Here is a 23,099-nt window from a genome sequence, read left to right as displayed (position 1 = left end):
TTACCTTATTCATGTCAAAAGTGTGAAATACTTGTTCAACGTACTTGTTTGCATCTTGAGTAAGACCTTGCAGACCTAGAACATGTTTAAATTCATGAAGACAAAGCTGTCCAGATGGGCACTCCTTCATAAATTTTGTGTACCAGTGATGGATTTCCATGGCGTTAATATCATCCGCTGATGCACTGGCTCCCATCGTGTCAAACATTCCAAGTACCCTTTTTCAGTACTTATTCATCCAAATGCTTATGCTGCTTAGCTCTTGTGGCTTGCCGACAATGATCATTTAGACACTAACTCGGCATCTAGGAGCTACTGTAAACCTCTTACAAGTCTCCACAGATATAAGTTAAGTAAATATAGCATCCTAGTGAGATTACCTTCAGTGCCCAGCTTAAATGCAGAAGGGTTTTATCAGTCGATGATACTCTTTCCTCCCACTCAGTGCTCATGGTGCTGGGACATACTGTACAATGAGGAGAGACTGGCCAGATTTTGATTTCACATCAAGGTTTATGGAGTTAAACCAATGTAAAAAGGGTGTGTATGAGGTGAGATTCAGGCATTTTGAAAAAGTTGTAGAACAGTTGTTTCAATATTTCACAGGAATAGGGGTGTGTCAGGCATAGTTTCTCACTAAACTCTGGGGCCCAGCTGTCCTGTTGCATACACAGGGGCTTTGCATTGAGGAAATGGCCTAAGTTGGTTCACTTACCATTTACTGTCAGCTTATACCATCTTGTTGACCATAAGAACATAAGACTGGCCATACTAGGTCAGACCAATAGTCTACCTAGCCCAGTATCCTGTCTTCTGACAGTGGCCAATGCCAGATGCCCCAGAGGGAATAAACAGAACAGGCAATCATCAAGTGATCCATCCCCTGTTGTTCTGGCAAACAGAGGCTAGGGATACCATCCCTGCCCATCCTGGCTAATAGTCATTGATGGACCTATCCTCCATGAACTTATCTGGTTCTCACCCTGTTATGGTCTTGGCCTTCATAACATCCTCTGGCAAAGAGTTCCACAGTTTGACTGTGGGTTGTGTGAAGAAATACTTCCTTTCATTTGTTTTAAATCTGCTTCCTATTAATTTCATTTGGTGACCCCCTAGTTCTTGGGTTATGAGGAGTAAATAACACTTCCTTATTTACTTTCTCCATACCAGTCTTGATTTTATAGACTTCTATCATATCCCACCCTTTGTTGTCTCTTTTCCAAGCTGAAAAGTCCCACTCTTATTAATCTCTCCTGTTCCATACCCCTAATAATTTTCCTTGCCCTTTTCTCTACCTTTTCCAATTCCAATATATCTTTTTTGAGATAGGGAGACCATATGTGCACACAGTATTCAAGATGTGGACGTACCATGGATTTATACAGAGGCAATATGATATTTTCTGTCATATTATTTATCCCTTTCCTAATGATTCCCAAGATTCTGTTAGATGTTTTGACTGCACATTGAGTGGATGTTTTCAGATAACTATCCAACACTGCAGCATACTATTGCCCCTTATGTTAGTGCTGAGCTGTATCCCCTTTCACTTCCCACTATGCGCTACACAGAGACAAGGCCACACAGGAAAAGACCTATCACTGAACATGTTGAAGCATCAAGAGCTGCTCCTCTGGATCTCCCTGCATGGGACTTGGACTGTAACAGCAAGTACCAGGCTTTTAAATATATATACACTACAAGAGTGAAATGAATAGTTTGCACTTAAATAGCAACTTCCATTGAAGCATCTGAACCCACTTATTGTACCCACTCTTGGATATCTGAAAACACTTTGGACAACTACCTCCAACGCATATAATTGTTCACTGCTTTCTTTCTTTTTAAATCTCTCTTACCCATGCGGCTCTTTACATAATTTTGGTGAGCAGTTATAGACTAAACCTGTTATACGAGATGACTTTTAAGACAAACTCTGACAAAGAACAAACAGCAATTGTACGCTACGCACAAAGACCTAAATGGTCATTTACGTTTGTAGTACTTGTTATGTGGTAGTAGTTAATGGTTTAACGTCACAGCAGCCAAAACTGATTAATATAGTTTAGCTATTTAGGCATGACCTATACAGTAACTCTCAAAGGTAATTCAAAAAGTGTGTCAAAATGGAGGGAACAGAGTAGTGCAAGAGAAAAATGTGGTGTATCCATCTCATTCTGCAGGGCTGAACACAAATGCAGATGTCCTTCAAAGTCCTGTACAACTGCACAAACTATACAGGCCTAATTTTCAAGAGGGCTCAGGCCCAGCCTCCTTTCGCAGATGGCTATATTTTCTAGCACATGATGTACCCATACGAAACAAGGTTGCTCTTTCAAAAATTTGGCCTCAAGCCTGCAAAGGAATTGCACTCTACTGTATAGGTGATGTGACCATATCTGACCTTAAGTTTATAAAACAGATTAAAAGGAGAACATACTTAATCTCTGCAGAAGTGAGGAGGGACAAGTGGGTAGGCGTACAATTTAAAGCAAACTGGACTAATTGTAGTTAATATTTTTTTGAAGAACAAGGACGTGCCAGTGTAGACTGGAAAATTCTTCCTCAGTAGTACGTTTGCCATAGTGTCCAAAATTAATGCTGAGTATTAAGATATGAGACATTGTTATTATTTAACTCTGTGGACTCTATGCTTGGTTTTGTAACACTCTGAGCTTTTCATTTAAGTTCCATAAGACAAATAAAGTGCTGGAGCATTATAACTAAGTAAAAACCAGAAGTCCAAGCGTATCTCAGTAGCCAAATGTTTCTTGAAAGTATGTGCTAGTCTGGTTTGTGTAAGATGTACAGACAGGACTTCAAAAACAAGTTCCATTACAAACTAGCTTTCATTAAAAACATTTTTCAAATAATCCCAATAGATCAAATGCTGAACTCTTTTCTTGGGCTCCATTCCTTCAATGGGACTCTATATGGGTTCAGCAGTCTACCAATATGCTATCAGATGCAGGGTTGAGGCTAGAGTTTGCAACTCAAGCAAGCTCCCATTGACTTCTGTACTAAGGAGTTTCTCTGTGTAATGCCTGAAAAAAGTAGACTAAATACTGAACAGCCAGAAACATTCCCTTCGTAAATATAAATAAATTAGCCAAAGGTTTGCAAGCTCTCTAGAACAACTGTATTTGTCACATCCAATAATCGGAAACATGTAACAAAGATACTGTAAAATAACATTTTTAAAGTCTTTTATCTTCATTGACTAAACGGAAATCTTCAATAATATCTATTACTATGAAGTACTAACATATGATACACAGGTCGGTCTGTATCTATGAAGTTACTACATCAAACAAATGAAAGTAGTGTTTATAGCTCAAAGGTAAAACAAAACATCTTCTCAAGAGCATAATGCACAAAAATTCAAAGGAGAAGCTGACCGGGTCAATTTCTCAAAAGCATAAGCCATGATAATTTTCTTTGTTAACAGTTTACATTCATATTATGTTAAGATTAATTTTCCAATGTATTTCTAAAAGTTGTGATAGTATAAATGTATGAGCAGTGGAGACCAAGCCACCTCAGTTCTTGAAAACATCCACAATTTCTTCACATGGCACGACAGGTTCTCCTAACTCTGCTGTGTTTGTATTTACAATGGGTAAACTTACAATGCCAGATTGGCACATGTCTTGTTTAAGGAGCTCTTCGAGATAGCCATCAATTTGTTTTAAGTCATCTACATGGTCACCCTAAAAAAACAAACATGCATGGATCTATAAGCACTTAGTATCCTTGTAAATATTATTTTAAAGTATTGCAAACAAATATAGCTATGTTTACCCAGCCCTAAGAGCACACAATCTAAAATAGATAACGCAAACTGAAAAAAACCAAACAAAAAAAACCACAGCTGAGGAGACGGAGTGTGCGTGGCAATTAGTGACTGGAAGGGAGGAGGGATTGCTTGTAGAAGCAGGTAAGCAAGGATCTGGGAGAAAAGACAGCCTTGTAAAGTAATTAGTCTGTTCTAGATTTATAGGCAATGTAATAAAAGGAACAAAACTGGTGGCAAAGCATGACAAAGCATGGAGCAGAGAGAAAAGAAAGCAGAGATACAGACAGAGGGGTAAGGGTGTGATTATATAGAACTCTGTAGAAGAGAACGAGAAGCTTGCATCTGATGCAATAAAAGACAAGACCACTGAAGGGAATCAAAGGGGATAGCATGGCCACTGAAGAAGATGGATGGGCGTTAGCAATGGTGTTTGGACGGACTGGAGAGGGAGAGATGAAAGGCAGTGAGGGGAAGATAGGAGTATTTTTACAGCGGTGTGTTATACCATAAGGGCATTTACATTAACAGTCTTAAAACCAGTGTTAAAGGAATCTAGGCAATTTTTCCACTGAAAACCTATTTAATAGCAAAACTTAAGCATTAGCTCAGAATTTAATTAATTACAGTCTCACTAAATTCCTAAAATAAAAAATACATAAACGATTTATGAGAACCAGTTGCTCATTTACAGTCTTATCTTGCAAAGTGCTGAGTGTCTGTCAGTTCCGGACACAGGATTTAGAGAGGGAGCCAGGACTGAAAAAAATAATGTCCATTAGCCTTTTTTTTTTTTCCTCTTTTTCATAAGATAAAGCAACTGACTGCTCCAACCTAAACATCTCCAGTCCTGATGTAAAAAAATTTACTATTGGGTCCAGATTTTTGCAGTCCTCAATATTTTGATGTTCTTTAATTTCAAGAGACACAGTGATTGTAAGAGTCAGGATGAAGCATTTTTGCTTGAAACAGATAAAGGAAAAAAAGGAAGAGTGCTCTGGTGCAACAATAGAGGCAAAATGTATTTCCAATGAGCTCCACACCACTAGCAAAAACCTTCCTACATAAAAGTTTGAGCTAAATATTGCAGTCTGGTTAGTGATTTCACAAGATGACTGAGCTGTAGCTGGTTTCCGTTGAACCTGGAAAAAAGTCACCTCTCATGGCGCCTGAGAGGTGCATACCAGATGGCAACTCGACTCAAGCACTGATGATGTCAGGCCCTTCCTTGGAAGTAACCCTAGGTGAACTCACGTGGCAGAGAAAATGGACACAATTCATAACAACATTAAGAGCCTTTATAAGGTTTCAAAACCTCCTTTCATGACATTGTGTAACACCCAGGTAAGCATAATGGAGAGCTTCAGAACTAGAAGACTGTAGGCATGGAAAGACTGGTTAAATATTTATCATGGAGTATCCAAGGGACCAAGGACCGTAATCCCAGCTTTTTCACACCAATCTTTCCGATGTTTTAAAAACATAAAGCAACATTAGCCTCTGCAATGGAAGGGAACGTGAGGCTGTGAATTTATGGGCATATATACCACCTAGAATGTTTAGCTGGCTCATTTACTCAGTGACCAAGAGACAATCTTAACTGTAGCCAGGAAAATGACAAGGTCACCTACCTCAAGAGAAAGGTCATGTTTTTTTTTTACTGACTGGCAATGCTTCCTGAGTTCTATCAACAACTCCTGTAAAGTAAAGTAAGATTGATCAGAAGAAAATTTGCTTTGCTTTTTCTTTATCCTATACTGTTTCTGGTTTCTCCAAGGTAGAAGTAGCAACACTTTGGACTAAAAAGACCTCAACTGTTCCTGAAGATGACCATGTTTCAGGCTGATGCCTGGAGAGAGCCCAGAGCAAATTCAGTTTATTTCCAATCACCATGAGTGCCTTGCAAACTTTACTTTTTAGATTTCTTATTTGTACCTTAGCTTTGTTTTCTCACATATCCTTTTAGCGCTTCCAGATCTGGCTACTTCCCATGTTAAATTCATCTGTTAGAATCTGCTATCATTCTTTGAAGCCTTATAATTTCTTTACACATGAAGACATGTAGGCCTTATTGGCAAGCTATAAGTCTGTAATTTAGTATACAGCACATGAGCAAGTTACTATTTCTTCTCTCCAAGAGCACAATTCACACCAGTGCACAAGAACCTACCCGCCAATTAATACATGATGCATTGAGGGCCAAATTCTGGTTCCATTTAAGTCAATTGTAGGACTACCACTGATTTCAACAGAGCTAAGCTGATTTACATCAGATGAGGATATGACCAACAGTATATACACAGAAGATGGAGTAGTGTTCTGAGTTAATTATAATCTTCATCACTGTAATATTAATTAGAAAGTGTCTAACCAGAAGGCCATTTAAATGATCTGTCGCACTTCAATATTTATATTTACATTTAGAAATATTCCAGCATCTTCAGCTGCTGTAACTGTCACAGCTCCAATGGTTTCGATGAAGCTATGACAATTCACACCAAGGACTTGAGTAAGTGGTATGCTATTTTCCAATTTGTCAGATGGATTATTTAGGTGCTATTTTAGTTCTAGTAAAACCCTATATATAAGCATTTGGGTGACACTGTTGCCTTCATTATGGGATTGGCTCAAACATTACAGACAAAACATCACTTCACCTAAAAAATAGGGGTAAAAGAAATGATACTTCACAAATGAGAATATTAAGAAATTACTAAATTACTTCCTTATAGCCTTTTGGTTAATGTTACAGAAAATTAAATACACTTGACATTACACAAATTAAAGTTAAATAACATGAACTGAGTGTTCAGCAGCACTACACTTCAAAGAAAATCTTATGTTTAACATACAATCATTTGTTTGGTATAATAGAAATAGGTATGTCAATAAACAGTCTGCCAACCCACCTCAGTTGTAGGAGTGTGTCTGTGCTCTGCTGTACGCCATATTAGAGTAGTTTTTCAGATTGTATGTTAATGATTCTAGAACAAAAACTGCTCAGTTTACAAGTAAAAGGGTATTATTTTAAACTGCCCTATTGCCAACTGAACTTGGGATCTGAATAATGCTAGATTGTTTCCAGTCTGTGCAACACCATTCATTTTAAAAATCTATGTGCACAGACACTTATTCTGACAGAGAGACACTGTAGTCTGAAACAGATAATCCAGGACAAGTTGTATTTTTTTCCTTATGAAAAATACCAAAAGCTCATTAATAATAAATATTTGAATTAAATACCACTCACTGGGTGAATTCGCTCTGATATCTTCTCCCGAAGGGTCTTTAGTTTTTCTTGAGTAGCTTTTATTTGCATCTCACAGCGTCTCTGTTGCAGTTCACTAACATATGCTACTTCACAGGAATGGTTAGTTAGGGACTGAATTTTTCTTAGTATTTTACTCTCATGCTGAACAAAATAGTCTTTCATGACCTGGTGATACAGGTGCACAGCAAAACCAATTCAGATATATTTGTATTAAGAAATACAATAAATATACATTTATAATTGCTTTTAGAAGGGAGAAATGATTCACTACTAATTCATCAAACTGACCAACATGGAGGATATGAAACAAGATGCCCATACAGGCAGGAATGGTGGAACTTTAAGAGACAGCTGATGGTGCAGGAAGGATTTAGATTCAATTTATTGTAATATTTAAAGTCACTAGTCAGGGAAAATTTAATGTTTATCTAGCTGCATCTCTTAAATTAGAGTCCATTTGCCAATAGTGATTTGAAGAGAAATAGGAGAAAATAATGATTTGGCTCTAGAAGGATTCTGGGAGGTTTAATCTCACAGAACATAGCTATCTAGCATAAGAAACAGATGTTGAGTGTGCAGTATGCGAAATCAGCCAGGTTCCACTCAGCTATTTTACTACTGTGTTGGGAGAAGGGAATCCTCAGTATATCCTCCAGACTCACTAAATGGCTTTTTAAGAACTAAAAAAACCCCTTCCCAACCAACCCTCTCTAGCCCCATTTTTATTCACTTAGAACTGATACTTGAATTGATAGCTTGGGAAAGAGAAAAGGGCCTGGGGACATAGGAGGATATTAAGAAATTAGTTTAATCCCTTGCAGATCTCACGGTTAGTGTCTATTTACAGCTGAAACCAGCATGAAGATTACATTTACAATCCTCAGCTCTCATTAATGACAACAGATAATGGACATATTAGGATTGTATAACGCACTAAGGATATGAAACTGCATTCCCTTACTTACATGACTAGCCCTTGTTCCTGTAAATAATCCCCACTGAAATTAATGAACTACCCTTGTCAATAAGAATGATCAGCATGAGCCTATACAATTTAACTTTAATGCACTAATTCTGCCTTTATTATAGTTCTTATATCATTTAACTGCTCTAGTTTGTAAAAAATGGATTGATCCTTACAGCTGTGCTTCTGCAAAACAATTCTTATTAGACACATTAAACATAATTCATGGAATAGTTCTCTGAGTAAATGTCTGGTTCCAAAAAGATTGGCATCCCTTATTTTACAGTTAGGGCACTGGCAGTCACAGTGCTTACTGTATTTTAAAAATTTACTTCTTTGAAAAGAGGCTATCTAGAATAAGTTTGCCAGGAGAAAAAAAAACGTTACCTACCTGTACTGTAACTGTTGTTCTCCGAGATGTGAGTGCAGATGTGTATTCCACTAAGGCATGCGCACACCCAGCACGCTGAAGCCAGAGGACTTTGCTTAGCAGTACCTATCGAGCTCACGCCCTCGGGCCCCTGGCAGTCCTTCCCAGGGCTCTTGAAGGCAGTGCTGCCCTGACACTCCCTTAGGTCCTTTGCATTGGAATCCAAGGCTGAAGAGACTGATGCAGAGAGGACGGAGGGTGGGGCATGGAATACACATCTGCACCCACATCTTGAACAACAACCGTTAGAGTACAGGCAGGTAACCGTTTTTTCTTCGAGTGGTTGCAGTCATGTATTCCGTTCAGGTGACCCATAAGCAGTACTCGTAGGAGAGGGGGCTCAGAATCTATTGAAACAATGACTGCAATCAGCTTTCCGAAGTTTGCCTCTGATCTAGATACAGCTGAAATAGCATAATGCTTGGTAAAAATCTGTACGAAAGATCAGGAAGCGCCCCTGCAAATTTACAATATAGAAATGTCACTGAGAAACAAAACTGAAGTCTTTTGGGCCCTCATTGAATGAGCCAATCACCTCTTTGGAAGTGTGACTTGAGCTACCCCATATCCTCTTGTAGTGCAGGAAGTAATCCATCCGGAAATCACCTGACCCTTCATCCGATTTACACATGAGATAAAAAGTTGAGGTGATGCATGGAACAGTCTAGTCCTTTCTACACAGAACGCCAAGGACTGTCTCACATCCAAGGACAGAAAGTGCTCCTCTTGTCCACATTTGAGTGAGTCTTAGGAAAAAATTCCAGCAAGTATATTGTTTGGTTAAGGTGAAAATATGAAAACTCTGTTAGACAAAAACATAGGGTGTGGCCTCAAGACCACCTTGCCTTTGAAAAACTGTAACTGGAGGCTTCGCCATTAGGGTCTGCAGCTCACTAACTAATGGAAGTTCTGGGAATAAAAAAAGCTGTCTTTTGGCAAAGGAAAGATGGGAAAGATTGCTAGGGGCTCAAACAGAGGACTTATTAGGGGAGCCAGTATTAGGGGAGCCAGACTGAAGTCCCCAAAGGGAATAATTTCTTTTATAGGCAAAAAGAGGTGGACAACATATTTTAGAAATCTAACTACCATGGAACTGGATAATACCAACTTCCCTTGGATTGGAAGACGAAATGCTAAAATTGCCACTAAGTGGACCCTCAATCAGCTGAGTAACAGACCTGGGGACTTAAGATATACCAGGTAATCCAAAATGTCCTGTATATCATAGAATCATAGAATACCAGGGTTGGAAGGGACCCCAGAAGGTCATCTAGTCCAACCCCCTGCTCGAAGCGGGACCAATTCCCAGTTAAATCATTCCAGCCAGGGCTTTGTCAAGCCTGACCTTAAAAACCTCTAAGGAAGGAGATTCTACCACCTCCCTAGGTAACGCATTCCAGTGTTTCACCACCCTCTTAGTGAAAAAGTTTTTCCTAATATCCAATCTAATCTAATATGTGCAAGCACTGGCCATATTCCCCGAGCCAATGACCAAACTGAAAAACTTTTCCACTCAGCCAAATAGGTAAACTTAGTAGAAGGTAGGACTCGCTGTACTGCTTCTGAACATCATTCTTCCTCTTCACCTAAGCATGGAGTATCCAGGCCGTTAGGTGCAGACTGCTCAACACCGGATGCCATATCTGACTGTGGTGTCGTGTCAGCAGGGAATGAGGAGAAGAGTTCTGGGAAGTCACACAGATAGACCATGAAGTTTGGAGAACTACTTTTTCTTGGCTAAGCTGACACAATGAGTATCAGTTTGGCATGATCTGCCTTCAGTTTTGTATAACCTGAGGGATAAGCGGGGCTGGGGAGAAAGCACACATCAGTGCTGATCTCCAATTCAACTGGAAGTCATCAATTAATGAGCCTGGATCAAGTCCAGCTCCAGAGCAAAACTGACTGAAGTTCTTGTCTTTTATTACAAAGAAGTCCATTGTCTGAAAGCCCCATTCTTTGAAAATAGACTGCAGCAGAGTGCTCTTCATGGACCATTTATGATTTGGGAGAAATTCCTTCTGAGGTGACCAGCTAACTGATTCTGAACACCCGACAAGTGTGCAGCTATGGGAATGAGTCTTCCTTGCTAGAAAAAAATGCCAAAACTGTTTTGCTCCCTGACAGAGCTGGTTAGAGTGGGCTCCTCCTTGATTGCCCACATAATATAATACAGTGGTATTGTTGGTAAGCACATGAACTGCTGTGCCTTTGATCTGAGCCCGAAAGGCCTGGTATGTATTGTAAACCTCTTGAAGTTCCAGGACATTGACATGAAGGGAAGCTTCTTGTCCTACCAACAAACCCTGAACTTTCAATGTCCCTAGACACATCCCCCTACCTATTGTGGAGGCTTCGGTAACTATAGTCCGGGTCGGTGGAGGATGGGCAAAGGGAACACCTTTGCACACATTGCTCCGATATGCCTAACATTCTAGGTACTCAGGATCACCAGTGGCACTTGGACAAGCCTGTCCAATGGCTGAAGATGGGTGATAGATCAACTTCAACCATGATTTAAGAGGACGAAGGCACAAACTTGCATGCTGGACTGTGTAGGTGCATGCAGCCACATAACTTAGTAACTTCAGGCATAAGCATGCCATATTTGAAGGGTGAAACTGGAAGGACAGACAAAGATGAAGCATTATTTGAAATTGTTCATCGGGCAGAAAGCCCTGGAACTTGTAGAGTCTAGTAGGGGCACAATGAACTTGATTCTTTGTATCAGAATTAATACTGATTTTTCTTAGCTCAAAATCAGCCCCAGTTGATCAACGAGACATAGTATGAACTGGATGTGATGGAGGACATGTGCATCAGACTTGTGCTTTGGACTTCCCCTTCAGTAACCAAATCATCCAGGCTAGGGAAGACTTGAATTCCGATTCTCCTGATAGGCGATCACTACTGCTGGAAGGAGCAGTGACTCACGAGACAAGTCCCCGAAAAGGGATGGGCCATGGGAGTGAGAAGGGGGAACTGTGTGGCATAACCTGATCTCACAGAACTCAGGGACCATTTGCCTGGGGTTGTTTCTTCATAAGCACTGTAGAAGCAGGGCAGTCTGTCCCCAAATGGCGGGGAATTGGTCTGGAAGTTGATAACTGGTAAGCTGCCCTTGGTAGTAGAGTTAAAATGACTGATAGAGGATGAGCTGGTTGGTTCTAGTTGGAACTGGAAAGCCTTCGCCTGTGCAAACTGTCTCTCTTTCTGGAGAAATCATGCTGTCTCGCAAGATAAGCCAACTCCTGAAATACATCTGGGAATACTGACAGTATCGCTGCTGCTGACCTCCATAATGAGGCCTCTCAATCACTGGGTTATAAACCCCCAATGAAAGTAGCTCAACAGTTCTTAAAAGAAGGTAGCATCTCATCAGTCTTTTCAGAAAACAGAAACTGACCATCAAAAGGTAGGTCCTCTATGCCCTGCTGGACCTCCGGAGCTGTGTCAGAGTTCTGTAACAAGGCTCTTCTCATTGTTACAGCAGAGGACATAATCTTGGAGGAGGTGTCTGCTACATGCAGTGCTCACTGCAGCAACGTCTTTGACACTAGACAACCTTCCACAATGAAAGCCTTAAAAAACTCTTCCCTGGAGGACTCTGGCAATTTGTCTAAATTTGGACATAGCTTTCTAATTTAGAAGTTTATATTTTGATAACAGTGCCTGCAGATTAGCAGCGCACATTTGTAAAGACAAGGTTGAATGCATTTTTCGTCCCATTACATCCAATCTTTTAGACTCTATCTTTAGGCTTTGACTTAAATCCCCTCATGTTTCACTCTCTCATTTGCAGCTGTTACAAGCAAGTAAGTTAGAGGCTGGGTATGAATAGAAGCACTCAAAACTCTGCATAGGGACATAATACCATTTTCCAAAAGTGCTTCATTTATAGGTAGAGCTACCCTCCCTGGAACTGATGACTGGAGAATGTGCACCAACTTATGGGTATTCTCCTGAATGAACTCGGCCTGAATGCCAAGGCTGTAGGCATTCCCCTAAGGAGATCTTGATAAGGCAAAGTCTTTAGGCACAGAAGATGAATCTGGTATAGTGCAATCGCCTGGTGAGGAAGATGAAGAAGGAAGTAGGCCCAAAGTGACCCCGTTTGCTCCTGCAATAAAGGCTTAGGCTGTACCAGCTCAGAAGGAGCAACCTCAGTATGAGTCTCCAGCCTAGTTGCGTCAGGAAGTGAGACAGCAGGAGGGTTTGGCAACATTCTCTGGAATCAGAAGAGGATCGAACCCTGAAGATTGAGGGACATCCCAAAAGTTCCATAAAGGCCACTGAGGGAAGTGATATAGACTCATAGACTTATAGATATCATTGGGCCTATTTACCATGAATAAAGATCAATTCATTGTCAAAATCATGTTATCCCATCATACCAACTCCTCCATAAACTTATCGAGTTTAATCTTAAAGCCAGATAGGTCTTTTGCCCCCACTGCTTCCCTTGGAAGGCTATTCCAGAACTTCACTCCTCTGATGGTTAGAAACCTTTGTCTAATTTCAAGTCTAAACTTCCCGATGACCAGTTTATATCCATTTGTTCTTGTGTCCACTAAGCTTAAATAATTCCTCTCCCTCTCTGGTATTTATCCCTCTGATATATTTATAGAGAGCAATCATATCTCCCCTCAACCGTCTTTTGGTTAGCTAAACAAGCCAAGCTCCTTGAGTCTCCTTTCAAAAGACAGGTTTTCCATTCCTCGGATCATCCTAGTAGCCCTTCTCTGTACCTGTTCCAGTTTGAATTCATCCTTCTTAAACATGGGAGACCAGAATTACACACAGTATTCCAGATGAGGTCTCACCAGTGCCTTGTATAAGTGTACTAAAACCTCCTTATCTCTATTCAAACTACCTTGCCTGATGCATCCCAAGACCGCATTTGCTTTTTTCACAGCCAGGTGGCTAGCAGGAACCAGGCCAAAAACTGCCGTCTCTACTGTGAGAACGGTACTGATCTCAGTGCTGATGGGGACTCCCTGGTGCTCTCAAAACTTTTGAGCTTGGTGCCTGGACAGAAAAACAGAAGCAGAAGATGACTCTGAACTCAAATGCGAGGAATCTTCCAAATAGTCTGAAGGGAACGGAGGAGCCACCCCTGGTGGAGCCATCACATGCCCGGACTTGTCTCAAGCCCTGGGCCACATTGGTTCCGATGAAGGCACAGAAGCCAGAGCCTGGAGAACTGGCGGTGTCACTGAGGCAACACGAACACTCAGTACTGGAAAGGATATCAGTATTGAAGTACAGGCCAGTACCGAATCTGTAGCTCCTGCCTGTACAAGCTGAAATGGTCTCCAGAGCCAATAATGGAACTGATACTGACAATGGATCTCTCAGTGTTGTTATGGACGCTGATCTTGTCTTTGCAGTCTGATTTTTAAACAGCATCGGAGATGATCATAGCAACAACCCGTATTCTGATGCAATCAAATCTGATAGTCCCAGGACTGCAGAAGACACCACACAGCTGAGGACTCCTGTATCACAGGTGAGTCTAGCATAGAGAGACAAAGTAAATATGAGGTTGCTTGATAAGCCTGTGGGGTTGATAGGGTCGGTGCTGAGACTGATGTTGTCAGTACCGGACTCAACAGCCACCCCATGGACTGTACTGGAGTCTATGGTACAGTGCTAGAATGATATCGTCTTGGTACTGGAGAGTGGGAAGACAGCCCAGCTCTATTCTGAGTACTAGAAGAATCCTGATGTTTGCCAACACTCCTCTTAGAAGAGGAGGAAGAATCTCCCTGAGCCTTGGAGTGACTACGGTCAGTTTTCTGAGCCTTCTTTCTCGGGTGTACAGGAAGGAGAACAATCTCTTCTTCCCTTTGGAGAAGAATCAGAGTCTTGCGGTGGCATCAAAGCCTGCTGAGGGGTCGGGCAATCTGAGGAGGATCCCAACACCAAAGTAGGCCTCATGGCTTGCTCCACAGGGTGCTAAGCCAGGCATAAGTCTCTAGACACCAGTATCCTCTTTTTGAAGGATCTGCAAATGGAGCACTTTCCTCTTAGGCACAATAACCACTGAGCATGGAAATTACTCTTGAGGATAGCTACTCTACATGAGGGACAGTGCTTGAAACCTAGCAAAGGCTTTGCACCAGGTAAAATCCAACTATTACACTAAGTAATCTAACAGTAGTAGTAAGGGTACTACTACTAACTATATACAAACTATTGAGAGTAAACTCTCTGAGTGAACAACTGAAGTGTGAGCTAAGATACCACACAGAACACTCCAACTCAAACTGTGGGCAGTGAGAAAGTACTGAGGAGAGTTGGAGCAGTGCAGGCCTCAAGTAGTCCTGGCAGGGTGTGAGCACTGCCCCAATGGGTACTGCTAAATGAATCTCTCTAGTTTTGGTGAGCTGGGCCTGCACACACCTGAGTGGAATACAGGTCTGCATCCACTCAAAGAAGAAGAAGTGGGCTAAATTCTAAGCCTATTCATGCCAATAAGCACCTCTGACTGCAATAACTTCAAAAGTACTGCAAGGGCATAATTGAAGGCAAAATGTAAACCCCATTTTACTAACCTAAATTTAACCTTTTCTATGCACTGTATACCAGCAGTACATAATACCCAAGAGAGACATTCTCCTCAAATGGTAATTAATTCAAGACCATATTTGAAAGAATGCTCTTTTCCTTGGAAACTGACACACAAAGAAGATTACTCTATCTGATGCAACATCAGTTTAGAATACAAATGAATTACATAAAATAGTTTTACCTGGCTGCAGCACAATGCTGGCTTCTTCAGTTGTTCTGAAGTCCCCTCTGGCTATTTTTATAAATAAAGCAGAATTAATATTTATAGTGAGGATATTAAGCTTATGCATGAGCTTAGCAGGAGTGAAGAAATATTTGTGTAATAATAAGCAGCTAAATACAAACAGATACAGAAACTAGGAAAAAGGAGGACAAGGATCAGAGTAAGACAGCCAGCCAGCTCAGGAGGACCTGGGAGAAGAGAAATGCAGGTTTCCGAGAGTTGTTGCAAGAGCTCCGAAGAGGCAAAGCAAATCTTTAGTGCCCACTGGAGGATAGTGAAACTTTTCTCACAATTGAGTTATTCACCTACATCTTTAAGGTAATGCTGAGGTGTAAAAACTCTATAAAGGTGCAAAAAACAGTGATGGGATGAGTCACACACACCTGATGAACGTTCCATCCTCTAGTACTAAGAAGATAGGTCTTTATCACTTGATCAAAGGAGAACTCCTCTAGCCTGCTATAATAATAGGTCTTCTTATCTTCTCTATAGTCTAATTGCCGGAGAGCAACATCACACGTTGTATTGCAGAGTTCCTTTGTGTCAAATGTTAGAAAATTCTACCTATACGTAAATGGACTTAACATAACCAACTGCTGACTTTTCTCCCAATATGCTGTCCCTAGTAGTAGGCACATCTAGCTGGCAATGCCAAAGAACTTTACCAATATGCAGAAGGCATTTTCTCAGAAACTTTTTGTATTTATTTTTAAAGCTCAATTAGTTGTCAGGGGCAAGCGATCCAAACACTGAAAGCAAGCGGTATTTGATCCTTGATTGCCATTTTAAAGCTGCAGGTAAGCAACCCAACTGTGGAAGAAGTCATTCCACTCCAAACCTAATTACCTATTTTTAGAAGTCAGGGGTAATCTTTAATTACATGGGACAGCATGAGGTTGAACTACCACTTCTCTGAATGGTACCTGTTCTCTCTGATAAATTTCCTATTGTCATGCAAAGTAACTTCAGAAACACATAGATGAGAAACTGACTATGGGAGGAGAGCAAGAAGTCATCTTATGGAAACCAGTCTGGACAGAAACATTGCAAGCTTAGGGTCTGATTCTACCTAACAGTTACTCCCCGTGCATGTATTTTACTCCACACCTTAATCTCCCTTTGTTTTCAAAGGAACTAAGGGTGGGAGTAAAGGTATATTTTCTCTTCCTAAAAATAGGAGAGACCAATGGTGTCTTTTACAGACCTAGTTTGTGGGATCAGGTCAATATGCACTATTAAGTCAATTTTATTTAGTCCTCAACAGGTCTGCCCCAGAGCCCACTGAAGTCAATGGGAGTTTTCTGCTGACTTCAGTGGATGCAGGACCTGGCTCCTAGCAGTATGTGGTGGCAACTGGCTTAGGCACTGATTCACAGAAAAAAACAAATCCTGACCTGAAGGAGAGCTCTGTGTAAGCTCGAAAGCTTGTCTCTGTCACCAACAGAAGTTGGTCCAATAAAGATATTACCTCATCCATCTTGTCTCTCTAACATCCTGCGAAGAACATGGCTAAAACAACATTGTATAAAACAAACCCTTCATATTTAAGAGATTGTGCAAACCATTATTACATATTACTTCAAACTGCAATATTTTTTCTCTGGAAACTAAAATTTATATTCAAAATTGCTGTATAGGAAAAAAAATACCTAAAATACATCACACTAAGCTTGTAAGACTTTGCTAACCCCTACAATTCTGTCCCAATTCTTAACCACACAGTTAAACAAAATACCTGGATGCATTAAAATCAGTGTATTTAAGAAGAGTCTTCTTCCCTGGTCCCCAGTTTTTAAATATTATATGAGCAACAACAGGAGGAGTGATTTTATGATGTGGACATCTGTTCACTGAAGAACACCTAATTTCACATGATTCCATACAACAGCTGTCAGGTTATTTGCAATTATTATCTATCTGGCAGATTCAAACTAGTGACCTTAGAAAAGAAAGGCTCCACACAGTGGTCACTATGAAAATTTACAAACATTTATCATGAAGTAAAAAGAAAAGGAGTACTTGTGGCACCTTAGAGACTAACCAATTTATTTGAGCATGAGCTTTCGTGAGCTACAGTTCACTTCATCGGATGCATACCGTGGAAACTGCAGAAGACATTATATACACACAGAGACCATGAAACAATACCTCCTCCCATCCCACTGTCCTGCTGGTAATAGTTTATCTAAAGTGATCAAGTTGGGCCATTTCCAGCACAAATCCAGGTTCTCTCACCCTCCGCCCCTCCCCCCACAAACTCACTCTCCTGCTGGTAATAGCCCATCCAAAGTGACCACTCTCTTCACAATATGTATGATAATCAAGGTGGGCCATTTCCAGCACAGATCCAGGTTCTCTCACCCCCTCACCCTCCTCCAAAAACCACACACACAAACTCACTCTCCTGCTGGTAATAGCTCATCCAAAGCGACCACTCTCCCTACAATGTGCATGGTAATCAAGGTGGGCCATTTCCAGCACAAATCCAGGCTCTCTCACCCCCCCCCCCCACTCCCATACACACACAAACTCACTCTCCTGCTAGTAATAGCTCATCCAAAGCGACCACTCTCCAAGTTTAAATCCAAGTTTAACCAGAACGTCTGGGGGGGGGGGTAGGAAAAAACAAGGGGAAATAGGCTACCTTGCATAATGACTTAGCCACTCCCAGTCTCTATTTAAGCCTAAATTAATAGTATCCAATTTGCAAATGAATTCCAATTCAGCAGTTTCTCGCTGGAGTCTGGATTTGAAGTTTTTTTGTTGTAAGATAGCGACCTTCATGTCTGTGATTGCGTGACCAGAGAGATTGAAGTGTTCTCCGACTGGTTTATGAATGTTATAATTCTTGACACCTGATTTGTATCCATTTATTCTTTTACGTAGAGACTGTCCAGTTTGAGCAATGTACATGGCAGAGGGGCATTGCTGGCACATGATGGCATATATCACATTGGTGGATGTGCAGGTGAACGAGCCTCTGATAGTGTGGCTGATGTTATTAGGCCCTGTGATGGTGTCCCCTGAATAGATATGTGGGCACAGTTGGCAACGGGCTTTGTTGCAAGGGTAGGTTCCTGGGTTAGTGGTTCTGTTGTGTGGTATGTGGTTGTTGGTGAGTATTTGCTTCAGGTTGCGGGGCTGTCTGTAGGCAAGGACTGGCCTGTCTCCCAAGATTTGTGAGAGTGTTGGGTCATCCTTCAGGATAGGTTGTTGATCCTTAATAATGCGTTGGAGGGGTTTTAGTTGGGGGCTGAAGGTGACGGCTAATGGCGTTCTGTTATTTTCTTTGTTAGGCCTGTCCTGTAGTAGGTGACTTCTGGGAACTCTTCTAGCTCTATCCATCTGTTTCTTCACTTCCGCAGGTGGGTATTGTAGTTGTAAGAAAGCTTGACAGAGATCTTGTAGGTGTTTGTCTCTGTCTGAGGTGTTGGAGCAAATGCGGTTGTATGGCAGGGCTTGGCTGTAGACGATGGATCGTGTGGTGTGGTCAGGGTGAAAGCTGGAGGCATGTAGGTAGGAATAGCGGTCAGTAGGTTTCCGGTATAGGGTGGTGTTTATGTGACCATTGTTTATTAGCACTGTAGTGTCCAGGAAGTGGATCTCTTGTGTGGACTGGACCAGGCTGAGGTTGATGGTGGGATGGAAATTGTTGAAATCATGGTGGAATTCCTCAAGGGCTTTTTTTCCATGGGTCCAGATGATGAAGATGTCATCAATATAGCGCAAATAGAGTAGGGGCTTTAGGGGACGAGAGCTGAGGAAGCGTTCTAAATCAACCATAAAAATGTTGGCATACTGTGGGACCATGCGGGTACCCATAGCAGTGCTGCTGATCTGAAGGTATACATTGTCCCCAAATGTAAAATAGTTATGGGTAAGGACAAAGTCACAAAGTTCAGCCACTAGGTTAGCCGTGACATTATCGGGGATAGTGTTCTTGACGGCTTGTAGTCCATCTTTGTGTGGAATGTTGGTGTAGCGGGCTTCTACATCCATAGTGGCCAGGATGGTGTTATCAGGAAGATCGCCGATGGATTGAAGTTTCCTCAGGAAGTCAGTTGTGTCTCGAAGGTAGCTGGGAGTGCTGGTAGCGGAGGGCCTGAGGAGGGAGTCTACATAGCCAGACAATCCTGCTGTCAGGGTGCCAATGCCTGAGATGATGGGGCGCCCAGGATTTCCAGGTTTATGGATCTTGGGTAGTAGATAGAATATCGCAGGTCGGGGTTCCGGGGTGTGTCTGTGCGGATTTGATCTTGTGCTTTTTCAGGAAGTTTCTTGAGCAAATGCTGTAGTTGCTTTTGGTAACTCTCAGTGGGATGAAAGGGTAATGGCTTGTAGAAAGTGGTGTTGGAGAGCTGCCGAGCAGCCTCTTGTTCATATTCCGACCTATTCATGATGACAACAGCACCTCCTTTGTCAGCCTTTTTGATTATGGATGTCAGTTTGGATGAACTATTGCCAGCAGGAGAGTGAGTGAGTGTGTGTGTGTGTGTGTTTCGGGGGGGGGGAGGGTGAGAAAGCCTGGATTTGTGCTGAAAATGGCCCACCTTGATCACCATGCACATTGTGCTGGAAATGGTCCACCTTGATCATCATGCACACTGTAGGGAGAGTGGTCACTTTGGATAAGCTATTACCAGCAGGAGAGTGAGTTTGTGTGTGTTGTTTTTGGAGGGGGGTGAGGGAGTGAGAGAACCTGGATTTATGCTGGAAATGGCCCACCTTGATTATCATACACATTGTGAAGAGAGTGGTCACTTTGGATGGGCTATTACCAGCAGGAGAGTGAGATTGGGGGGGTGGGGGCGGAGGGTGAGAAAACCTGGATTTGTGCTGGAAATGGCCCAACTTGATGATCACTTTAGATAAACTATTACCAGCAGGACAGTGGGGTGGGAGGAGGTATTGTTTCATGGTCTCTGTGTGTATATAATGTCTTCTGCAGTTTCCACGGTATGCATCCGATGAAGTGAACTGTAGCTCACGAAAGCTCATGCTCAAATAAATTTGTTAGTCTCTAAGGTGCCACAAGTACTCCTTTTCTTTTTGCGAAGACAGACTAGCACGGCTGTTACTCTGAAACCTGTTATCATGAAGTAGTATTTAAGAAATCAGGTATGTTCCCCATCCTGGGATTCAGAAAGGCTGTGTTCTTAGCTACTGTGGTGTGGAACACAAGTGTGAACTTTTTAAACTGTAACCACCCTATTACCCATTAGAACACACTCAGACTTAAACTACAAGTTCACATACCTTAAACATAGATACAAGATCCTCAGAAGACATGCAATTAAGCTGTTCTCTTGACAATTTGCAGTCTGGCAAAAAATACAGCAGGACTTCTCTAAAAAATTTCAACAAAATGTACTATGTGTCAGTATCCAAGATTTCTTTAACCTCAAGTCTTGTACTGTGGAGACTAGGGGACCCAGTTAGAATGCTTCTTATTAAGACACCTAACAGAAACTTGCCCCTCTTACTCAGATACCCTGGATTGGACAGTATGGAACAAACCAGACTGTGCTTTAGATATGCCAGCACAAAGCTTATAGCACTATAATGCTTCGCACTCAGTACAAAAGATATTATTTGTGGAGAAAGATTAAAACTATACATCCAAAGACTGCTTGAAAGTGTAACACAGTATATTAAGGCTAGTGGAAATTTTGCAAAGTTGGCAATTTTGATTTAAAATACAGTTTTTATGACCACCACCGAGCTGGGAAAAATAATATCCTGTTTTTCAACTAGCTATATACAATAATAAACAATATTAATTTCTCTGGCAGCCACAGAGAATCCATTGTGGAATCCACTGTTTCTAAAATTAAGGAACTGGACCTGAGGCCTGGATATAATTTTTGGAAATTCTGGTGCAGTTCTCAATTCAGGTCTTCCATACTATGTCGACAAAGGGCTGGAATAGTATTTTACACTAAGAGATACCCTTTTAACCAAGGATACCCAAAGATTTTAAAGAGGTGTCATCCCTATTTTTCAGAGAGGCAGACTGAGGTAGAGAGAGGTTAAGTGTCTTTAATAATCACAGTGAATAAGTGGGAGAGGACAAGAACAGCACTAAGGTTCTGACTCCAGGCCCTGATCTAGAAAGCCACAGAATAAAATCCCTCCCAGCCAATTCACTCATCCCAAGGAAGTGGCGAAGCTGTGTTCTATGCCCTTGGGATAGTGTGACTTGCCCAAACTAAGCAGTAACCTTTGTGGAACTTGTGACTTGGCTCCAAAGTCAATTCAGTCCACTGACTGAATGGATAGTGGTTGCCCTTTACAGACATGGGGGTAAAGGAGGTAGCTGAAACAGGGAGAATGGATGGGGGTGAAAGTGTTACTTGATAACTGTGTTATTTACATGGCTTAACCACAAGCCCAGTAATCTTTGTTTTGGAGCATTTGATTCTTGAATAGTTCAATATTTCCTATGCAGTATTTGTTTCCTACATTTTAAATTCTCTACTGTTAGCGCCAGCAACTGAATTATATGCATGATCAAAGACAGAAGTCCAGCATTCATGCCAGCTCCATTGTGAGCTCTTGTAAGATCCCATTTTACTCAGTCAATTACTATGCAACAAATGAGGAAGGGAAATGGGTTTCCTACAAGTTTCATTTTATCTGCAGAATACCTGGCCATAAAATCTGATGTTGACAGCATTTCAGAAGTCTACCCAGACAATTACTTTTGATACAAACACATTAAGTCAACCACTTTCCTACAGAACTATGCTGAAAGGATGGCTTTATTGCATTTTTTATGATTGGCAGAGCTGTCACCTGAAGAAATAATTAGTACTCTGGGTGATTTTAGTGGACTTCTGGTCAATTTCAGCCATATGATAATTATAAGGCTGTTTTATCCTTTTGATTTACTTCTGATCTACAAGTTTCAGAGTAGCAGCTGCGTTAGCCTGTATCCGCAAAAAGAACAGGAGTACTTGTGGCACCTTAGAGACTAACAAATTTATTAGAGCATAAGCTTTCGTGGGCTCAAGCCCACTTCATCGGATGCATAGAATGGAACATACGCTAAGAAGATATAGATATTACATACATACATACATACACACACACACACACAGAAGGTGGAAGTTGCCATACAAACTGTAAGAGGCTAATTAATTAAGATGAGCTATTATCAGCAGGAGCAAAAAAAAACTTTTGTTGTGATAATCAAGGTGGCCCATTTAGACAGTTGACAAGAAGGTGTGAGGATACTTAACTTAGGGAAATAGATTCAATGTGTGTAATGACCCAGCCACTCCCAGTCTCTATTCAAACCCAAGTTAATGGTATCTAGTTTGCATATTAATTCAAACTCAACAGTTTCTCGTTGGAGTCTGTTTTTGAAGCTTTTCTGTTGCAAAATTGCCACCTTAAGTCTTTTACTGAGTGGCCAGGGAGGTTGAAATGTTCTTCTACCGGTTTTTGAATGTTATGATTCCCGATGTCAGATTTGTGTCCATTTATTCTTTTGCATAGAGACTGTCCGGTTTGGCGAATGCACATGGCAGAGGGGCATTGCTGGCACATGATAGCATATATCATATTGGTAGACGTGCAGGTGAACAAGCCCCTGATGGCGTGGCTAATGTGATTAAGTCCTATGATGGTGTCACTTGAATAAATATGTGGACAGAGTTGGCATCAGGCTTTGTTGCAAGGATAGGTTCCTGGGTTAGTGTTTTTGTTGTGTGGTGTGTGGCTGCTGGAGAGTATTTGCTTCAGGTTGGGGGGCTGTCTGTAAGCGAGGACTGGTCTGTCTCCCAAGATCTGTGAGAGTGAGAGATCATTTTTCAGGATAGGTTGTAGATCCTTGATGATGCG

The 23,099-nt window shown here is 41.4% G+C and overlaps 2 protein-coding genes across 2 annotated transcripts in view; both read right to left on the bottom strand.

Annotated features, from left to right (window-relative positions):
- The window catches only part of GUCA1C (guanylate cyclase activator 1C), a gene marked incomplete at both ends in the record, with an annotated part of 45,516 nt that extends 45,308 nt beyond the window's left edge, over window positions 1-208 (bottom strand). Inside the window, one exon of the mRNA XM_084647457.1 lies at window positions 5-208. Within this exon, the coding sequence (XP_084503583.1) occupies window positions 5-208 (204 nt within the window). The remainder of the gene's footprint in view (window positions 1-4) is intronic.
- A 3,048-nt stretch (window positions 209-3,256) lies between these two features.
- MORC1 (MORC family CW-type zinc finger 1) overlaps window positions 3,257-23,099 on the bottom strand; it is a gene marked incomplete at its 5' end in the record, with an annotated part of 95,639 nt that continues 75,796 nt past the window's right edge. Inside the window, 5 exons of the mRNA XM_084647446.1 lie at window positions 3,257-3,710; window positions 5,425-5,490; window positions 7,044-7,229; window positions 15,213-15,263; window positions 20,511-20,601. Coding sequence (XP_084503572.1) covers window positions 3,540-3,710; window positions 5,425-5,490; window positions 7,044-7,229; window positions 15,213-15,263; window positions 20,511-20,601 — 565 coding nt within the window. The 3' untranslated portion in view covers window positions 3,257-3,539. The remainder of the gene's footprint in view (window positions 3,711-5,424; window positions 5,491-7,043; window positions 7,230-15,212; window positions 15,264-20,510; window positions 20,602-23,099) is intronic.

This window comes from Lepidochelys olivacea (genome assembly GCF_965140295.1).
Source record: "Lepidochelys olivacea isolate rLepOli2 genome assembly, chromosome: 1".
Taxonomy (NCBI): domain Eukaryota; kingdom Metazoa; phylum Chordata; order Testudines; family Cheloniidae; genus Lepidochelys; species Lepidochelys olivacea.
The sequence above is the reverse complement of the archived record's forward strand: the minus strand, read 5'-3'. Positions and strand labels throughout refer to the sequence as shown.